Here is a 21,307-nt window from a genome sequence, read left to right on the forward strand (position 1 = left end):
GACAAAATCCCATTTGCTGTGGGTGGCACCTCTCATTTCTCTGGTTTGCCTCTGGTTGTCCCCGTAGTCCCACAAAACCCCAGCTGGAGCAGCACATCCCAGCCAGCATTGTGCAGACAGCTGGAGCTGGGAGATCACCACTGCCAAAGCAAAACTGACGCCTTGTGCAGGCTGGCCTAGAACAGGGACTGGACAGAGCTAAAGAATAAAGCAGGGATTTATTAGGAGGCCTCAACAGATCCACCTGGGGCAGCACAAGAGCCCAGCCAGGGTTACACCCCAGCTGAACACAAAATGGTCACAAAATGCCCCACTGGTCACGGGGTGTCTCACTTTTATAAGTTCTGCTCCATTTGCATATTGGAGCTAATTAATAAGTCAAATTCCAGCTTTAGCCCATGCAGTCCCATCCTTCTTGTTTTTCTCTCTTCATTCCACGTTTCTGCTCCTGTGTCTGAGATCTGGATCATTTGTCCTTGGTCCCCAGCTGGAGCAGGAATTGTTTTGTCTCCCTGCTCTGTGCAGAGAGCTCACCATCCCCTCATGTGAAGTCCAGACCCACACCCTAAAGCAGCACAGAACCTGAAAAATAGAAAGGCCAGAACCTGAGACTCAAAATAAGCAGAGTGTTTTAAAGAAGGATTTTTTTTTAGTGAAAAATTACCTGACTGACATTGGAGAGTTCTCCCCTCGCACCCTTGGCTTTGATGCTTCCCACTGCTGTGTTTTCCTACGTGAAGGATTGGTGGGTGGTGTCTGTTAGAAACACAAATTGGTGATCAAGGCAGGCATTTCTTCAAATCCCTTACAAACAGGTACAGCTCCCTCCTGGCTCCTGAACAGTGCAGACTCCATGCTCCACGCTGTTTTCTCAGCATTGTGTTCCTCCAGCTGGGATCCTCTTCCAGCCTTTACCTGATCCAAAACACTGCAGAGCGACGGCACCTTCCACTGCCTTTGTTTTAAGGGGTAACATATAGAATTTAAGGAGAAATTGCTGTTATTTCTGCCATTAGAGCAATGAAAGTGCCAAACTATCATAAGAAAACAAATATTATGATTGCAATTACTACAACCTCCACTGCAGCAGAATTTAACCCAACACTTTCCCCTTTGTGGGGCACCCTGCAGGCTCTGATTCATTGTGTGCCTCCAGTGAAGGCTACAAGCTACCTTGCCCCTCTGCAGGTGAGAAACTGAGGCACAGAAGGTGCCAGCTCACCCAGATCCAGGATTTTTGCTGCTCAGTGCCTGCCCCATCTCCTGTGGCAGCCCCAGAGAGCTGCACTCCTGGTCTCATCTGCCCTCTCTGTGACCAGCTGAGCTTTTGGGTTTGTTTCTGAGTTTCATGGGGGTGCAGGGAAGTAAAAGTGGTTGTATGAGTTATTTACTTGTGATTTGAATATTGTGGTTTATTTCCAAGCTGTTCTATGAGGGCAATGGGTCAGGAGATTTTCACTAGCCACAGAGCTTTACTCATGAGACTTGTTATGTTTTTCTGCTCCAGGTGATTTTCTCCAGTGCAGGTAGCCCCAGGAAGTGTCTGGGTAGGTTCCTTGGACCTTTGTGGCTGTCTGAGACACAACACAGGCTCCAGGGAGAAGAATTTTGTGAATAAAACAGCCCTTTTAAGCATTCATGACAGCCACTTTTTATAATGTTCTGAATGAGAGAAGACATTTCAGGCACTCTGTCTACAGGAAGGAAGCAATTATTTTATTAGCACTTTGAGAAATTAAATTATGTGAATTATGGCAGAATAAGTTTAGCAAAATGCTATAATGTAAGAAAACAATTAAAAAGAGTTATATAAGGTTGGGTGGCTTCTTTATTCTGATAAAGTGTGCAGTTAATTGATTGTCACATGGCTGTAATGTACCAGGAGAGCTGTGAGAGCAAATAGAGAGGTCTTTGCTCAGGAGAGGTGCTGGAACCCTGGAAAGTGAGAATTTTAAACTTTCTGTGCTGTCAGGCTCTCACCCCCAAGAGAACATTGCATTTGGCCTGAAGCTGTGGAGAAGGCTTCCAAAACTGAATGATAAAACTGAAATTATGAGTGTGAAGTTTGAATAGAAGTGTGTAATATCACGTAGTAAAAAACCTGTTTTAAAATATAGTAATATACATAAAACAAAATAGAAGATTTAAACCAGAAACTAATCCTTCTTCTTTACCTTCTTCATAAGTTTAAGTAGTATTGTATAATTAGATTTTAAAATCTACATTAAAAAACACAAGTAGATAGTTAAGTTAAAACTAAAAATCATTTAAGTGTCATTTCTTAATTAAACTCAATGAATTAAATTCAAATGAATTAGGATGGGGAAACCTCCAACCTGTGGAAAGGTTCCTGTGGGATGAGCAGCAAAATGAGTGCCCAGAGTGCTGCTGCAGCAGGGAAATCCCAGGGCTGGGCTGCACCAGCACTGCCAGAGCAGTCATTGTCCCTCTCAGCACCTGTCAGGCCATGCTTGGAATTCAGTTTTGATCCCTGCTATACAAAAATAAAGATGCAGACAGGTTGGAAAGGGTCCAGAGAAGGGCCACAAAGATGACGCAAAGCCTGGAAAGCTGCCACGTGAGGAAAGGCTGAGAATGTTTTAAGTCTTGAGGGGAAAAAAAGGCTTAGGGGAGAGTTTCTGGCAGTGGAGAGCAGCTCCAGCTCCAGAGCGCTCAGGGATGGGGAGGAGGAAGGAATTGCAGAGCAGCCTGCACAGTCCCCAGTTAAAATTCACATTTTCTGCTCCTGCCCAGCACCCCTCTGCAGGCTGGTGGTTAATACCAAGCTTCACACTCTTTTAGCAGCCTAAATGTTGATTTGGAAAATCCTCATCAGGATTCTGGCCTAAGTCAGACTGGATGGAAAGTCACACAGACTTCAAAGGCAGAGCTTTACTGACACATGCACAGGCTCCCAATTCCATGGCCTGAGCAAGATGAACAGGAGGCTGCTGCAGGGACACACAATGTCACAATGTCACCAAAAGCTAGCCAAGAAAAACCCAAATACTGAGAATTGCCTGACTTAGGACCAATGAACTTTGAACCAATTAATTTCTCTGGGTTTCCACTGTATAAGTATCTGAAAAATCCAATAAAATTCACATGTCATGGAAGGATTTTCTCTGCACAACCCAGGCAACGTGTGGATGAAATTATTTCTGTGGCACATCCTGGCCAGAATAAAGTCATGCCTTGATTCTCTAACACTAAAAACGTTATTGAAGAGGTTTTTTGGCTTTCCCAGAGTTTGGGTGACAGCAAGGGCTTGACCTTCCTCCAGACTTTTCACATCCAAGTGCAGTTTCTGAGGTGTGTGCTGCTGGGAAGCAGCAGGAACACAGACAAGGCTTTTTCCCCAGTGAAACCAGTGAGGGATCTGCAGGTTTTTGGCTTCTTCTTCTCCTGTGGAGGTCAGGATTGAAGGCACTGGAGATGATGGTTCATGTTCAGGCTCAAATGTTCATTGTTTCCTGTCCATGTTACAGTCTCACAGCAGTGAGTTCTGTATTTCACTAACCAGGCACAAAATGGCCAACTCTCTCTTGTTGCAAGGTCTTTTAAGGCTAAAATATCCAATCAAGAAATGACACCTAGATTATTTTCCCTTTTAACCCAATAACTGATCCCTCAAAGCCTGCAATGTGGACTGTTCTGTCCAATTACAAAATACCACCCAAACCCATGGAGGAGAAGAAGGAGAAGGAGAAGGAGAAGGAGAAGGAGAAGGAGAAGGAGAAGGAGAAGGAGAAGGAGAAGGAGAAGGAGAAGGAGAAGGAGAAGAAGAAGAAGAAGAAGAAGAAAGAATCAGCCCTAAAACCTCCATCTTGCTCTCTAGATATTATTATATTCTCAACCCCAAACTCTAAGTTCTCCACCCTGTGATATCACACACCTCTGTTCAAGCTCCACACCCACAATCCCAGCTCTATCACTCAGTTCTGGAAGCTTCTCCACAGCCTCAGTCAATGCAATGTTCTCCTGGGGGGCAGAGCCTGTCAGCACAGAAAGTCTCAAACTCCCAGCACCCAGAACTCCAGCAGGGATCTGCACACACCATTCCCAGCCCCTCTTTGCACTCTGCCAGCAGCTGGGCTGGGCTGGAGCTGCTCAGCTGAGCTGGAATTGCTCACAGTGCTTGGCAGGAGCTGCCAGTGCTGGGATTTCTGTGTTCCTCAGGCATTGCATCACCTCCCAGCCAGGCTGCCTGGGAACAAAGGGCAGTTGGGCCCCAGCTCCTCGCTCAGCTATCCCTGTCCAAGGAGCAGCAGGGCACTGAGGAGCAGCTGGGCTGATTTCATGCCTGATGTTCAGAAACCTGAGCTCTTCATCCAGCTGTTTGTTATTATTTTTATAGAACTGCAGGTCTCTTCATGCTCCATTCTACGGCACGGAGAGGTTTTTTCCGACTTTCAGTGTGTCACTTTCTAAGACATTTGTAATTGGATCCTGTCTGTGTCAGCATCTCTGCCTGAGAGCTTTGCATTACCCAGGCACAGCTGCTGTGGGCTGCAGGGGATGCATCTGAAACCCAGGCCTGGGTTTTCTGAAATAAATGGAAACAGCTAAATCTTAGGGATGGTCACAGGAGGAAGAGGGGGATTAGGCACAAAATTCACTTGGTGACTAAGGAAAATAAATGACAAGTCCAGGGAAGAAACACCTCAGGCAGTGTGGGTTACAATGATGGAATAAATCTGTTGCTAATGCTTTATAAGAATCAGCTCTCTGGTTTGTGTATCACGTCTGAACTCTTCATACTCTCCACACCTCAACTTAAAAAAAAAATAGGCAATTAATCACCCTGAACATTAATTGCTCACATTTGATTAGCCAGCCTTTGAAAACAAATGTGACACAGAAATAGAAAAAGCCATTGCTAGCATTGGCAGAACATCTCTGCCAGAGAAAAAAAAAATTAAAAAACCACCAACAAATTTAAAAAATGGCATTTCTGCCTGGTGACACAAATGGCAGTGGATTTGGGGCTGTGGAGCTCCTGGCAGTTCCCACTCGTGGTCCTGTCCCCCAGGAGTGTCAGGGCTGTGTCAGTCAGGCTCCCTGACACAATGGGGAGTTGCAGCCTCTTAGCAGAAATATCAAAATACACATTGATTAGAGAATTACACTTCACAGACATCCTTTTCACAGCAAGCAGGGCAGTACAGCAAACTGGGAGGGGTGAGAATACAGAAAATATTAAAAATTTAAAGTTCCATTTAGCCTTATGGATAACTTTCTCTTTTCTTCTTTTCTTGAGTACCTATTTCTCTTCCAGGACATAACATTCCATGAATTATTATCTTATCATCAGGTCCCACATGCCACTAATATTTTTTGGAAGATAAAGAGGATTAATAAATGTTAAATTGCATCTTGGAATTTTAAATGAGAAATTTGGGGGAAAAATAACTGGATGCATGCACACGGCCCAGGAGACAGCATGTGGAAAAGCAAATCCACTTTTTTTAGTGTGCAAAGCCCAAAACTAGAATAATTTTTTCATGTTCTCATCCCTTAACATTTGCATGAGTCAAACTGATTTTGACAGGCAGTTAGTTCAGTTATTTTCACTCCAGTTGGATGGGTGAGATTTCTTCCAATTCTTGCTGAAACTTGCTCAGAACGGAACTGAATGTATGTAAAGAGGGTTTGAAAATGACCTGGAGGAGGGTTTGAAAATTATCTCAGAGGGTTTGAAAATGACCTCGAGGAGTGTTTGAAAATTACCTCGGAGAGGGTTTGAAAATGACCTCGAAGAGGGTTTGGAAATGACCTCGAAGTGGGTTTGAAAATGACCCCAGAGGATTTGAAAACGACCTTGAAGAATGTTTGAAAATGACCTCGAAGAGGGTATGAAAATGCCCTCGGAGAGGGTTTGAAAATTACCTCGAAATGGGTTTGAAAATGACCTCAGAGAGGGTTTGAAAATGACCTCAAGAGAGGGTTTTAAAATTATTTCGAGGGGTGTTTGAAATTGACCTCAAAGTGGGTTTGAAAATGACCTCGGAGAGGGTTTGAAAGCGGGTGCGGTGTGCTGAGGAGCGGCTGGGCTGTGCCTCGCCGGGTGGGACACACGGACACGGCGGGGCCCGCCTGGAGCCGCTCATGAATGAACTCCGGCAGAATTTTATTTTTTTATGAATGGGCGCTCGGCTGTGAATGAACAGCGCAGCTCTGCCATGCGATTGGTCCGCCAGGGTGGAGGCCACGCCCCGCCCATCAATGGGTGACGGCCGAGGCCAGCGCTGATTGGCGGGCGTGCCCCGGCTCGCAGCTTCATTCACAAATTCGATCAAACAAAGGAGTGGGCGAGCCGGGGCCGTGGGCGAGGGGCCAATGGGCGACCGGGCCCGGGCCCTCGGCGGCCTCGGAGCGGGCTCGGGGCGGCTCCGCCGCGGGCTCCGCGTGGGCCGGGGCCGCCGGTGCTGAGAGCCGGCTCCGGGCGGGACCCGACCCGAGCGCGGCTCCTGTCCCGGGGCTCGTCCCGGCCGGGGCTGGCGGGCTCGGTCCCGCCTCGCGTTCCAAGTTTCGGCAGCTGCTCCGCCTCTCCCGGGTCGCGGTGCTGCCGCTGCTGCGGATCCCCGGCCCGGCCCGGCTCGGCCCGGTTCGGCCCGGTTCCCCTCTGCCGGTACCCGCCAGATGCCCGAGGAGGATGAAGGGGTACCTGGACCAGCAGGTGCCGTTCACGTTCCCGCAGGTGAGTGGCGGCTCCGGGGGGCGCTCCGGGCCGGCCCCGCTCCGCCCGGGGCTCCGCTCTGAGCCGCTCCCCCCGCAGCAGCCCCCGGGCCCCGCGCTGCCCGCGGGCCGAGCCGTGCTGGGCGCTGCCAGGACTACCGGGGAGCCGCCCGTGCCGCCGGAGCAGGACTCGGAAGGTGAGGGGGACTCGGGGGAGGCCGGGCAGGAACCGGGAGCGGGAACGGGAACGGGAGCGGGAACGGGGCCGGCGCCTCCCCCGCTCCGCGCCCGCAGCATCCCGCAATCAGCAGCGGCTCCTCTCCCCGCAGAGCTCTTCCAGGACCTGCGGCAGCTCCAGGAGACCTGGCTGACTGAAGGTAGGCTCTTCCCTTCTTCTTAAACTTCTGGAATGGCCCCGGGAGGTGGCGGAGTCACCATCCCTGGGTGTGTTTGACCAAGCCTGGGTTGGCACTGGGTGCCAGGGTTTATTGAGGGGTTGGGGCTGGGTTGGGCTCGATGATCTTGGAGGTCTCTTCCAGCCTGGGGATTCTGTTCTGTTCCTTGTGCTCACACCATTCCCACGAGGTCATTTCCTCTCACCAGTGACACCAGGACAAGAGGACACAGCCTCCAGCTGTGCCAGGGGCAGTTCAGGCTGGACATCAGGAAAGAATCCTCCACAGCAAGAGGGACTGGGCACTGGAATGTGCTGCCAGGGAGGTGGGCACACCCTGAGGTGTTTAAGCAAGGCTGGGTTGGCACTGGGTGCCAGGGTTTGTTGAGGTGCTGGGGCTGGGTTGGACTCCATGATCTTGAAGGTCTCTTCCAACCCAGTGATTCTGTGAATTCTGTGATTCTGTCATTTCCCCAGCTCTGCTCGGGTTTGAGTTGGTTTTGGGCTTTGCCTGGCTCCAAACAAAAGTGGTTTTTTCCAGACTTGCCAGCCCCTGGCCGGTGCGAGGGAAGCCGCTGAATGGCACCATTGTGCCGGGCATTTGCTCGTGAATGGAGCTTGGCTCCCGGCCCGCTTCCCTGGGTACAATTTTCGCTCCAGGCTGTTTGTAACTGCTTCGATTTTATGCTAATTTGTCACTTATCTTTGTAGGTTGCCAGAGCGTTGATATTTTCTTAAACAACAAAGTGGTCTTTTAATTTGGGGGACAAAACGCTTCTATTCTTTCCTTTTTTTTTTTTTTTTCTATTTTTTAAATGTAATACTCCGTGGGGACCTTCCTGGAATTTACATACTTTTGAGTTTGGTGTCTTAATTGTTTTGACTTTGAACTTCAAGGAAAACTTTGAATGCCAGCGAGTCACATTAATTCCAAGTGAAACTAATTCTAAACATGGTGAATTTGCTCCAATTCCAGTACTACAGATGATTCATTTTCTAGAAAATTCAAAACACATCCTCGAGTACGGACTCTTGATAAATACAGAAGTACTTATTGTATCTGGGCACTTAAAAATATTTAACAATAATGATGTAAAAATATGCATGGCATTTTGAGCAGGGTTATTTCCTCTCATTTTACCACAAGTGAGAGACAATCTTGTCAAACAATTATTTTCTTAAGCCTTCAAAAATGTATTTGCCAACTAAGTAGGATTATTAAAGAGAAAAATCAGAAGTATTCTGTTCATTTTAAAGTGAACTGAGATGAGCTGATCAGGCAGTGCTGAGGAGTGTGAGGATGCAGCAGGAATTACCTGGAGGCTGTTTCAGTATTGAAATATCAATGTAACTTTTATCAGAACAGGAAAATAGGTATTAATTACTGGTCATGTAATTGACCTGAGATTGATTTCTTTTAAATCCTGCAAGATCTCCAGCTGCCAATAAGTTTGCCTCAAAACTGAATTTTGGGAGAATGTCAATTTTGGATTTTCCCATGTCTGATAATTTTTGAGCTCACCAGTTAAAGAATTTCTATTATTTCCATATTATTATTTCCATGTATTTCCAATATATTTGCCAGTAGCAGAGGGTTTGTAGGATGAGTTTGTAGGATGAGTTTGGGAGTCACTCACAGCACTGGAGGTGCTCTGCATCGAGCCAGGATTAATAAATGATAATGCAAACCTCAGTGCATTTTTTTTCAAATTTAAAGTTTCTTTTAATTATCATTTTGCATAGCTCATAGCACCTAATCAGAGTCCAAATGAAATCCCTGAGAAATTCAGGATGATTTTAATAATGTATTTTATTATTTAGTCTGCATATCAGGGAACTGGTTTCTGCCATTTTTTTTTCCATCTCCAGACTTATAACAAGAAAAAAGACCCTCTGAAGCAAACTGTTGTTTTTTTTCTATTCACCAGGATGTCAAAATATTTTCCTGAATGGTGAAAATATTTTTTGGTAATGTCCTGTGTGTCAACATTTGTTCATGAGATGAAAGCATCAGAGCACTGAAGAATGCCTCCCTAAACAATGCAGGAGAAAAAGAGAAAACATTAAATATGTTATTTATTCTTCTCCTTTATCACATTTAGGTTTTTTAAAATTGTAATTTATTTGCAGTTTTTGGTGTTACTTTTTAAATAAAAGAGAAGCAAACCTAGGAAGGAAGCAAATTAGAAATAAGGCATTAGCCAAAAATATTAATGAATTTAAACTATATATACATCTATATAAATGTGTTTATGTCTGTCACTGTATGTACTGGTGTGATTTCAGTCATAGGTATATCTCTTTATTAACTTTTAAAAATATTTTTAGTACTGTCAATTTTTAGTAGTATCAACTGACACTTGGTTTCTCATTTTGAGAGTCAAAGAATTATTATGCAGAAAAAAAAGAAAAAAGAAAAAAAAAACAGATGCAGAAAATAACATGGCTCTTAAAAAAACCCGAAAACACATGCTGAAAAGTCTTGGGCCTGGTTAGTAAAAATAGTTTTTCCTCAGCACTGTTTTTACCAGGATCTGCTGCACTTGGGGTGAACCTGGCAGTTGGTAACTGGGTGGGATTTACTTCAAGCCAAATAATTTCTAGAAGTGCATCAGCATTCAGAAAGCAAACAAACAAAACCCCAAATTTCCTTGGAGAAAAGTGGCACAGGCACTGTGAAGGAGCAGATTCACATCTCAGCTGTCCTCAGGCAGAAAATTGAGGTCCCAGTGCTCCAGCTCTGGGAATTTGTGGGGAAATGGGGGGGTCAGGGCTGCTGCCTGCAGGGTGAGTGGCTGGAACAGGAGCAGAGCTGGGTTTAGATAACCTCATAAATTATATCATAAAATTATCCCAATAATGTCTCATTAATTATCTCAATAATGTCTCATTAATTATCCCAGTGATGTCTTGTTAATTATCCCAGTTCTTCCAAGTACAGGTGTGGGTTTGGGGAGAGCAAGAAAATACCTGCTTTGCAATCTTATGAAGTAGGTAGTGAATATCAAAATTCACAGAATTCACAGAATCACTGGGTTGGAAGAGACCTTCAAGATCATGAATCCAACCCAGCCCCAGCACCTCAATAAACCCTGGCACCCAGTGCCAACCCAGCCTTGGTTAAACACCTCAGGGCTGTGCCCACCTCCCTGGCAGCACATTCCAGTGCCCAGTCCCTCTTGCTGTGGAGGATTTTTTCCTGATGTCCAGCCTGAACTGCCCCTGGCACAGCTGGAGGCTGTGTCCTCTTGTCCTGGTGTCACTGGTGAGCACTCCAGAGGAAATGACCTCGTGGGAATGGTGTGAGCACAAAGAACAGAACAGAATCCCCAGGCTGGAAGAGACCCCCAAGATCATTGAGCCCAACCCAGCCCCAACCTCTCAATAAACCCTGGCACCCAGTGCCAACCCAGGCTTGGTCAAACACCTCCAGGGATGGTGACTCCATCACCTTCCCAGGCCATTCCAGAACTTTATCACCTTTCTGTAAAAAACTTTTTCCTGATATCCAGTCTAAATTTCCCTTGGTGCAGCTTGAGAGTCAAATTGAAACTCCCTTCTGGCAAATTCTCTTTAGGGTTCTAGCACAGGCTGGAGCTGTGGTCAGGCACCACTGCCAGCATCCAGCCTTGCCCCTCATTTCCCATCTGTTCTGTGGCTTTCAGTATTTCATTCTCTCGTTACATCACCTGTGATGCCACAAAGAGCCTCAAGGCTGAGAAGTCCCAACTCAGCTCATGCAATTGATCCCCAGAATTTCTTCTATTCCCACGTTGCTTTTCAAAGATAATTCAGAGAATGAATTTTCTAGATGCTTTTTTCCCAAATTCCCCATCTTTTATTGCTTGCATTTGCAGTTTGCTGTCATCCAGCTTATTGGAAGGAACAGCAATTGCAGAGTGAAGGGTTTGGACAGTTCCATTCTTATTCACCTGTTAGCACAGTGTTACTCCCTGAGTTTTTTTTTGGCTGACTGAGATTTGTGGGCTTCCATCCTTTATGTCCCTTAATTTTGACTACATCACCTCTGTTTTAGAGCAGAGGGAGTGCAATCTCTTGTCCACTCTGCAATAACAAAAACTGTAGCTTTGTCTGTTAGCAGCAGCAGCATTTCTGTCAGCAGCAGTGGCAGAGTTTATGAAATAACAACAAACTGCTGCAAGCTCTCCCTTCCCTGCAGTAAAAGGGATGTAAAAGTAATTGTTAGAAGTTATAAAATATGGGTAAGGTTTCTCCCAGGACTCACATGTATTCATTAATCCCAAAGGAAAACTCTCCTTACTCACTAAAATCATCCCAGCAGAAAGCTCAGACCTTTCCTGCAGAGATTTATTTCTGCTTTAGTGTTAATTATGCTAACAAAGTGCCAAAGCTAACTCCTCCCTTCGTCTTTTTCTCCCTCCCTCTCTCTCCTGACAGCTCAGGTTCCAGACAATGATGAGCAATTTGTGCCTGACTTCCATTCAGAAAACTGTAAGTACCACTGGGATGCTCACAGCCCCTGGGGGAAGAGCAAATCCAAGTTCTGCTGCCTTTTCCCCCCTGCTCCAGGCAGTTTCCCCCATGTAAACTGAAATTAAACACTTTTACTGGTTGCTCTCCTTTCTCAGAGATTGGTCTCTGAGCCATACATTTGATTTTTTTCTCTTTTTGACCTAGAGCTGAGGAAAGGAATGGTTCAGTTTCACCCTGAGTGAATCAGTGAGTCAGGTGTAATGTGAGAGCCTGCTCCAGCTATCAGGGGCTGGAAAGAATTGGCTGCTCCTAACACATCCAGCTTCTTGAAAATCCCATGGGGTTCAGGGTGCTGGACTGTTGGCACAGCAGAGATTCAGCCAAGGGGGATTTCATTCAGCGGAGATTTCATTCAGCGGAGATTTCATTCAGCAGAGATTTCATTCAGCGGAGATTTCATTCAGCAGAGATTCAGAGCCCTGCATTTGGAAATGCCTGACGATCATAGCTCCCCACAAAAGTGTCAGTTTGATCTGTCCTTTCTCTCCTGCAGTAGCTTTTCACAGTCCTCCTGCGAAGATCAAAAAGGAGCCCCAGAGCCCCTCGGAGCTGTCCTGCAGCCACGAGCAGCCACTCCACAAGAGCGAGCAGTGCCTTTATGCCAGGTATGGCTCACAGAGAGGCAGCAGCTTCTTTGAAATCCAGTGCTCTGCATTGTCTGTGTCTTGGTTTGGAAAGCCAGGGGTGTGCTAAGGAAGGCAGGAGCCTCCCCTGAAATGGAAACACTAAACCCCCTCCCTCTGAATTTTTATAAATTTGAAATTAAGGAGCTCTCAGGCAGAGATATGGGAATAGGAATAACAGTTCTTTACTAGGAAAATTTAAAAATACAAATGTAACAGTACCAAAAAAAAAAAAAGCAACCTCATTGACAGAGTCAGAATAGGAGCTGACGTGTGTGGGAGCTCACCCTGTGGGTCAGGGTGGTGGCACAGTCCCATCCCATGGGGGCTCAGCCCTCCTGCAGTGCCAGCTGTGATTCTGCTGGAGCAGGGATCCTGCACCAGGGAGGAGTTTTCCTCTGAAGGCCCAGTGGTGCTGTAGATGGGCCTGGTCTCCCTCTGGGAATGCAGTGGGAAAAGACTGCTGTGGTGTCCCAAAACTCAGATTATACCCAGGTAGGAATTCTTGGCTCCTCCCCCTGGGCAGAGCATCTCCCGATGGGGATCATGTAGTTTTATCAGTGACACTCACTGCCCATGAACAGAAGATAATTAATAATTAATGGCCTATTAGCAGAAAAGATCTCCTGGAGGGAGGATTGGCTGTGGGAGAGATAAAGAAGACTGCCCAATGAACAGCAGAGAACTGCCCCAGCTCTGACAGATGGAAATAGCCACACACCCCCAGCTAAACCCTGCAGCCTAAGACAGAGATGTCCCAGGTGCTGCCACAAGTCCTTCCTGGAGAACTGAAATGCTGCAATATCTGTTTGGCTCTTGCAGTGCCTATGACCAGCCCAGAGAGTCCCCCAGCCCTGGAGTCCTGATTCAGCCCCCGCTGCAGCAGTTCCCCAGCCAGGACAGGCGTTTCCTGAGCCCTGCAGGGCCACCCCAGTCCACATCCAGCTGCGGGTTCCTCAGCGAGAACAGGTGAGTTACCTCAGCTGAGGAGGGGACAGCCACTGGCAAGGACTGCCCTCCTGGGTGGTGGAGGAGGAAGGGCTGCAGCATCCACGTGGAAGTGCTCTGTTTCCAGCCTCCTGTGGGACCCAGCTCTGCTGCCTGGGGTGTGGAAAATCCACACCTTTAACCCTGCCAGATCCTGGCAGTGCTGGGCTGTGGGGCAGCTGCCCTTGGAAAGGTGGAAGTGCTCTGTTTCCAGCCTCCTGGGGGACCCAGCTCTGCTGCCTAGGGTGTGAAATCCACACCCTTAACCCTTCCAGATCCTGGCAGTGCTGGGCTGTGGGGCAGCTGCCCTTGGAAACATCCTTCCCTGGGATGTCATCCTTCCTTGGGGCAGCCACAGGGAGCTCCTGCAGCTGCAGGAATGGGCTGGGGAGGTTTCTGTCCCTCATCCAGCCCCGTGCCAGGGCTGGAACCAGGGGGCCCAGAAATCAGGGTGAGCCCAGAGGGTTTTCTACAGGCTATGGGGTGTCATTGTGTTTGCAGGCCCCAGGACAAGGGAAGAGATGACTCTGACTCCATAATTCTTAGAAAGCAGATTTATTATATTATGATATTATGTTATATTAAAAATGCTGTACTAAAGCTATACTAAAAAGAACATAGAAAGGAAAGCATCAGAAGAATGGAAAGGAATGAATAATAAAAATCTGTGACTGCTCAGAGCCTCGAGACAGCTGGACCATGATTGGTCATCAAGTAAAAACAACTCACATGGACCAATCAAAGATGGACCTGTTGGTAAACCTTCTCCAGACCACATTCCACAGCCATCAGATAGTTATTGTTTACATTTATTTTCTGAGGCTTCTTAGAGTCTCAGGAGAAAAATCCTGGCAAAAGGATTTTTATAAAACATCACAGTGACACAGGGGAATCCCCCATTGTTTCTGGGGCTGCAAATTCTCAAGAAAGCAGCAGTCTCACGTGCTCTCCCTTCTTAGCTCTGCCTATCAGCCACCTCTGGAGATGTGCCATTCCTTCCCAGCCTCCCAGGAAGACCCCATTGCCTACCAGTGCCAGCTGCCCAAGCCCTGCCTCCAGTACCCTCACCAGGGCTTCAAGCAGGAGCAGCACGACCCCCAGTACGAGCCAGCAAGGCAGGCAGGCAGCAGGCAGCAGTACCCAGCAGCTGTGGTGGTCAAGCAGGAGCAGCTGGATTACCTGTACGAGCCAGGTAGGCAGAACTGACCCCTCCTGAGTGCATGGACACCTTCAGTGGGGTGAGCAGCTCCTTGGTGAGCGTGCAGCTGGATGAACTGCTGCTCTCTGAGCAGCAAATATCAGGTTTCAGAAAGGCTGCTTGTGTGTGAGTTTGAAACCTCAGCTATGCAGTGAATCAAATCATCCACAGCCTTCATTTCCCTGGATATTTCACTCTCAAGAGTGAAGCAGAGCTCTGGAGCAGCACTGGCTCACTGCCTGCAGCATGTGCTCTCTGGGTACCTGGCAGCTAAAGCAGTTCTGATGTTCACTGCATCCAAAATAAGGCTGGGACACTCACCTTGCTCTGAGAAAGATTTTGTGGTGCAGAGCTGAAAGCTTGAGCAAGATAGGAGGTGATGTTAAATCCATTCAAAGTAGATAAAAGCATTCCCACCCCAAGGGAGTAAGTGGCCAATAAGGAGATTGTTAAAATTCATGATTAGCCCACCCACACCATCAGGAATGAGGAAAAGGCTGTTCCGAGTTTCACAGGCAGGTTTTGGTTTTGGGGGTATTTGTGAGCTGAAGGTTGCAGAGAGCAAGTGAGGTCAGCTTTGAAGAAATCATATGAAAACAGCAAACAGCTACAGAAGGGAATCAAATATGTTAGAACTTGTACAGAAAATCTGTCTTGGACCCTTGCAGCAGAAGCCCCTCTGAGCACTGGGAAAGGGGCTCTGGGTGGGCTCAGCTCAGTGCCAGGGTGCTCTTGGTGTCCCCTGGAGCATCTGCTGCTTCCCATGGAAACAAGGCTCAGAGAACAGAGGTGACAAGGGAAAAAAGTCAGTGATGCCAAAAATAGCTCTCTAGATGCCAGATAGCTCCACCAGGTGATCCTCTTATTTTTCCACAAGGGACAAATCTTATTTTTCTGTCCAAAGACTCTCTACCCTGAGATCACAATGCCCTCTTCCAGAGGGAATGATACTCCTGGTTTCCTGGTATTTTAATGGACACCTTGAATGGTTTCCTTTAGCAGAAATAAACACAAAAATAAAAAGCTCCTATGAGGGGATCACTGTGGTGATATTGGTATTACAATTTCACTGGGTCCTTCTGTTCAGAAAATGTGCAAGCCCAGAAGATGGGAATGTGCTTTTTGTGGGGGTAGTTTATGATTGTCATTACACCCAGGCTGTCAGCTCAGAGTTCTCTTCCCTCAGCATCAGCAAAATATCTGCTGGCAGCCATGGCCAGGCACAGTGTGAGAGGGAAATGTAACACAAACCTTTGCAGAGCTCCCAGTTACAGCTTCTGCTTCAGCTGTCCACAGTAAATAAATTTGATTCAGAAGAAAAAAAATTGCAGTGCACAGAGTGCACTATACACAGGGAATCAGGAAAAGACTTCCTGCTTGTTTTTAACAAAGGCTGGCTTTTCTTTTATGTTTTCTGAACTGTTTGTGAGAATGCCCCCTCATGATGTGAAAAAGCCAGGGAGATTTGAGACATCTGAAATGTCATTTGTGAGACTCTGTAGGAACATTCAAATGTTACAGCTCTCCATTTACATCCTCACAGTGCCCCTGGAAAGATGTAATGCCTTCTTAGCTGGGAAAGCAGCAGCAAAGTGTGTCGTTATCTTAAACTGAGAGGTTCAAATTGATTTTGAATATTGATTTATACATTATTTTGTATAAAAGTGATGTGGAGGTGATTGGCTGGCTATCCTGGCTACTCTGAAGGATGGTGCCACGAAATCTTACTGCTCTAATTCATGGTTGGAAGGATAATGCACATGAAGCTGTAGTTAGCAGTCTGACACTGACCCTTTAGGAGGGCTCCAAGAGGACCCTGGATAGAGAGCTGCACTCACCTATCCAAATGAGTGCTTTTTAAACAAATGAGTTTGTTAATTGTTCTCTAGATGTTCCTGACTGTCCTTCCATGTACATGAATGCTGAGAGTTACCCAAGCCTGTCAAACACAGAAGATCCATTAGGTAAGAGGTGCAGGTCTGTCTTTTCCCCCTGCCCAGAGCCACCCTCTGCTCCTACCCTGCCTGGCTCTGACTGCTGATGTTGCTTTCTCTTTCAGGCTGCAGCTATGACAAGCAGATGAGGTCCTTCACTGATGATGTCTGTGTTGTTCCAGAGAAATTTGAAGGTTGGAGAAAGAATGGCTTGGAGTTTTGGTGTAAGATAGGGTTATTCATCTCCTCAGCCCCTTGGCTAGGGCCTACCTAGTTTATTACCCTGGTTCTTGCAGGTGTGTTGGTACCCAGCTTTTTGGTGTCCCATTTTTTGAGCTTTCTTAGCAGCAACCAGGCCTTCTAGTATAAGCAGCTTAATTGTGACTTGTATCAGAGCTGCTCTTGGAAGAGTTGCTTGTGAATTTGCCACTGTTTTATGTGAACTGAAATATTCCAGGTAAACATTTTGAAACTGTGAAATGTGCTACTTTTTTTTTCCACTTTTTTTTTTTTTTCCTCAGTTGTTTTAGCACTGTTCTCCTTAGAGGTGTCTTGTTTGTCCTTCTCAGCAGGGGACATCAAGCAGGAAGGTGGAGGGTACCGGGAAGGACCCCCCTACCAGAGACGGGGCTCGCTCCAGCTCTGGCAGTTCCTCGTGGCTCTCTTGGACAATCCCACCAATTCCCACTTCATCGCCTGGACTGGCAGAGGAATGGAGTTCAAGCTCATTGAGCCAGAGGAGGTGAAACCGTTGGGGTTCTCTACAGGCTCAGGGGAATCATCCTTTGTTTCTGGGGCTGCAAATTCCCAAGTGGCTTTTCCTCTGCCCTGGCAGTGGCACTCACTAGACCCTGCAGCAAGTCAAGGTTTTTAGAAGAGGTCAAAACACTTGAGTGACACAAATACCAGGCTTAAGAAAGGCTGCTTGTGTGTAAGTTTAGAAGCTCAGCTATGCGGTGTGTCAAATTATCCACAGCCTTCATTTCCCTGGATATTTCACTCTCAAGCTTGCAGTGGCTGTCTTGTCATGCTCCATACTGAGGCTGACATTGAGGTTTGCAGTTTTGAGCCCTACTGATCACAGACTGCCATTGCCACTTTGGTGCTGTATTTTTGCAGGTGGCCAGGCTGTGGGGGATCCAGAAGAACCGTCCAGCCATGAACTACGACAAGCTGAGCCGGTCTCTGCGCTACTATTATGAGAAAGGCATCATGCAGAAGGTCAGTTTGCAAAGCAGGAGGAAATTGTTTGTGCTTTAAGTGGTGCTTCTCTTGTTTAAGACAAGAAGCCCTAGACAAAATGTCCTTGACCTAGCTGTGGGAAATAGTAAATGTAAGAATATTTTTAGAAAGCTGGGAAAGCTTTCTAAAAATCTTAGAAACAGAAAGAACAGAAAACTCGGAGCTAGCTGCAGCTGCAAAGTCAGAAAGTCGAAAAAGTTACTATGGATAGCAAGCAAGGACATTAAACAATAGCTTGAGTTTTAGGTTTGGCTGAGATACACCTTAAGACTGCAGGAAAATATGCTTAGCAAGATAGTAGAAGGTTTTAAGTTTAATAATGGCATATTGTGTATTGTTAATAGAAAGCAGAGCAGCAAGCACTGTGTGAAGCAGGTGTACGTGTGCTTTTAGTGATTGGCTAGAACAATTAATTGTCTGTAAGCTTCAGCAATGTGCTCTTGGCTAGAAAGCTTTTAAAATGTTCTGTAACAAAGAAATCTTTGGCTGCTGCTGGCTGTACATGAGCTTTGCCATGTTCCTGTTGTCTCAGCCATGTAACGAGGCTGATGATGCAAATAAAGCTCAAGGAACATCCCCCAGCAGTCCTGTCCTCTTTGTAAAAACAAACTCCAAACACACTAGCCAGGCATCCCAGGCTTGCTCTCCCCAAAACTTCTCCTTGCTGTAGTTCAGTGGAGAAGCTGTGAAGGAGCTGAATGTAGGCAAAGCATGAGAAATAAAACAAAGGGAATTAGGGTTTCTTTCTTTTTTCTATATATTTCTGCAGACAGTTGAGTTGGAGTTTATGCAGCTTCGAGGAGATGGAATCAGTCCTTCCTCTGGTGAGGGAAAGGCTGCCTGGAATTTGGTCCTGCGTGGTAGGGATGGTGTGTGGCACACCCAGGGCCCTGGAGAGATGCTTGGGAGTGTGACTGTCTGAGTACAGACTGTTCAGGGACTGCTGCTGCTGTTACCAGAGAGTGTCAGCTGGCAGCATCCCAGCTCCCAGCAGTGATGTATTTTCTCCTCAATCCAGGTCTTACAAGCTCTCAGAGAAATATATCACATCTGAGATAGCTCAGCTACCTCAAATGGCATAAAATCAGCAGGATGGCTGCTGAGGTAGTGTTGGAAACAGAAAAGTTTTAATAAAAGGCAAAATAACAAAGCTCTACAGAGAAAGTCTGAGCTAGGGGCAAGAGGCTCCTGCTAAAACACCCCACAAAAGTGATTAGTTCCTTTTGGTATCTTTTTTTTTCTAGTGAATTGCTTAGGTAGGACCTTTTGGCCTCTGTCCAGTTAGGTACCCTTAGGTCTGAGGTGAAGTCTCCAAGGTCCTATGAGGTGTCTTTTTACCAAACTGAGGAGCAAAACTTGTGGGCCTTTTTCCTTTTTAAGGATACAAAGGATAATTTGGTCACTCCATCAACAGGGGACACAGGAGCTGTTCCAGGGGAGGTCAGAGCAGCAAGAGGAGACCACAGGGAGCATTTTACAGCTCTAACACATCTCAGGGCAGGCAGAATGTTTTTGCAAGCCTTCCCTGGTGCTTCCCCTGGGCCTGCAGCACTCACCTGGGCTCCTCTCATCCCTGCAGGTGGCTGGGGAGCGCTATGTGTACAAGTTTGTGTGCGAGCCTGAGGCTCTGTTCTCCATGGCCTTCCCCGAGCAGCCGCGGCCGGCGCTGAAGGCGGAGCTGGAGCTCAGCGAGGAGGACACGCTGCCCCTGTCCCACCTGGGTGACAACAGCTCCTACCTGCCAGACCTTGGCAGCTTCCCTGCACAGCTCTACAGCAAAGGCTACAGCTACTAGCACTGCTGGGAGCGCCGTGCTGGTGTGCAGGGATGGAGGGATGGATGGTGCTCGGCGTTTGGTCGGGGCAGCGCTGAGCTCTGCAGCCCTGCTTTGGTCAGGACAAGTGTTCAGGTGCACGAGTGGAAAATCACCTGGCAGCAGACAGGGCTCTGGTGTGCTTGTGATAAAGTTTCTCAGCTGTGCAGAGATCTCAGGTGATTGGTGCTTCCAGATGTATCAAACCTGTCGCAATCCCCTCGTTGCACAGGGAGGGGATGCTGTCCCACCAGGGCTTTTTTCATTCAGAAAAATGAGGAAAATTATGAGAATGCTACAATGCTGCTGCTGACTCTGTTCCTCCTGTACATGTCCTGAACCTCTGCATGACCTGCTTTCAGCTCTGACCAGAGGAACTCACTCTGAAAGGCCACTTAAGCCTTCTTCCCAGGATGGCTGCAGGACAATGGTCACAGATCTTGTGCCTTCTTTGAGGAATATTCATTGTCTTGTACTGCATGCTCCTGCCTTGTCACCTCCTTGCTCATGCCAGGAGTTTCTGGTGTTCTGAGCAGAGTAGGTGGAGGCCTGGGACAGGATTAGAGCAGTCCTGCAGCCCATGGCCCAAAGGCATTTAGGGGAACCACAGAAGAGCTTGATTGCAATGGTTTGGGGCACAGCTCAAAGCCAATGCCTCGTTCAGGTAGAGAGATTGTGGGAAGCAGCCAGGCCTGAGACACAGCTCAGTGTCGTGGTGTGGCTTTTCCCAACTGAAAAACTCCTTCAACAAACATTCTCAGGATATCTGAGGAGCTGCCAGGCTCTGGAGTGTGCCCATCCTGGGCTTGGCTAGAGAATTGTCTGAGGCAAGAGAAGAAGCTGGTGGAGGTGTGATTACAAAATGCTATACAAAGTAACCTAAACCATACATAGATCTTAATATAGGAATTCAGACTTAAACTCCACAGATATTTGCATGTTTGAGGGGAATTCAGATGTATTGAAAGGGCAGCTCTCTCTGCAGTCTAATGCAGCACATGCAGCTTAACTAAACTGGCAGGTTTTCCACAACAGTAAATGTTCATAATGGGTACCACATCCTGTTTAATTTTTTAATTAGCAGCTCCACCACGTTCCCAGCTGGACAAGGAGCAGTACAGTGTACCCATACAGAAAAAGTTTGTTTCCACTGCTTCAGATTGATGTTTCAGCTGCTGAATACAGAGCATTGCCAATCCTGCCAGCATGGTAGCCTGCAGCAAAAATTCTGTATATTGACTGAAAGGCTGATTTCCCCTGATGACTGTCCCCTGCATGGCTAATGCCAACCCTCCCAGCCTCATCCCTGAGTGCAAGAGCCATGGAAGGCAGCACTCCCTGCCTGAGGAGAGGCCAGACACTCAGAGCACTCTGCTCTGCTGATGCCTTTGCAGGCTCTGTGCAGACTTGATGTTCTGACAGTTCCTGACCCTCCTGCCTTGCCCTGCACCCCCCTGGCCAGCACAGTCTCTGTGCTGTCCCAGAAATGAGGGTGAAGGGGAACCCTTCCTTTGGTATTAGCTGCCTTTACTATTTATGAGTGTAAAAATACTATCATTAATAAATTGGTCTGTCTTTGGCCAGTGCAACCTCACTGAGTGCTCCTCCTTTACCTTCTGAGCTTGCAGCTCACAGCTGTGATACCTCTATCTGCAGCATTCCCAAGGATTTGACATCTGACATTTATCCTTTGGGCCACCCCTCTGCCCTTCCCTCCAGAGCAGGAATTCAGGGAGTGAGTTCACACATTTCTGTGCCATTTTAGCTGCACATTTCATTCAGGTTTCTCAAGTCAGGGCAACAGATAAACAGCCACAGAGCAGTTCCAGGAATCAGCAAGGTATGGTTCCCCTCCTGAGGGGCAGTGACCTCCAAAGCTCAGAGATTCCTAATAACCAGATCAGACACTTGGGAGTCAATAAA

General features: G+C 47.1%; 1 protein-coding gene across 5 annotated transcripts; it reads left to right on the top strand.

Annotated features, from left to right (window-relative positions):
* The first annotated feature begins 6,340 nt into the window (after nt 1–6,340).
* Nucleotides 6,341–20,978, top strand: ETV4 (ETS variant transcription factor 4). 5 transcript variants are annotated; one of them, XM_039697285.1, is made up of 12 exons: nt 6,341–6,700; nt 6,779–6,875; nt 7,008–7,055; nt 11,492–11,545; nt 12,081–12,192; nt 13,033–13,179; nt 14,157–14,389; nt 16,285–16,359; nt 16,455–16,523; nt 16,899–17,071; nt 17,449–17,550; nt 19,151–20,978. In XM_039697285.1, exons 1-12 carry the CDS (start codon nt 6,656–6,658, stop codon nt 19,364–19,366), a joined length of 1,371 nt encoding a protein of 456 aa, XP_039553219.1. In that variant the 5' UTR covers nt 6,341–6,655; the 3' UTR covers nt 19,367–20,978. The 5 variants fall into 5 exon arrangements, with proteins under 5 accessions (XP_039553219.1, XP_039553220.1, XP_039553223.1 ...); XM_039697286.1 differs by having other exon boundaries at nt 16,902–17,071; XM_039697289.1 differs by having other exon boundaries at nt 12,084–12,192.
* The last annotated feature ends 329 nt before the right edge of the window (nt 20,979–21,307 follow it).

The sequence above is a fragment of the Passer montanus genome, unplaced genomic scaffold (assembly GCF_014805655.1).
Source record: "Passer montanus isolate IOZ18808 unplaced genomic scaffold, ASM1480565v1 scaffold117, whole genome shotgun sequence".
Taxonomy (NCBI): Eukaryota; Metazoa; Chordata; class Aves; order Passeriformes; family Passeridae; genus Passer; species Passer montanus.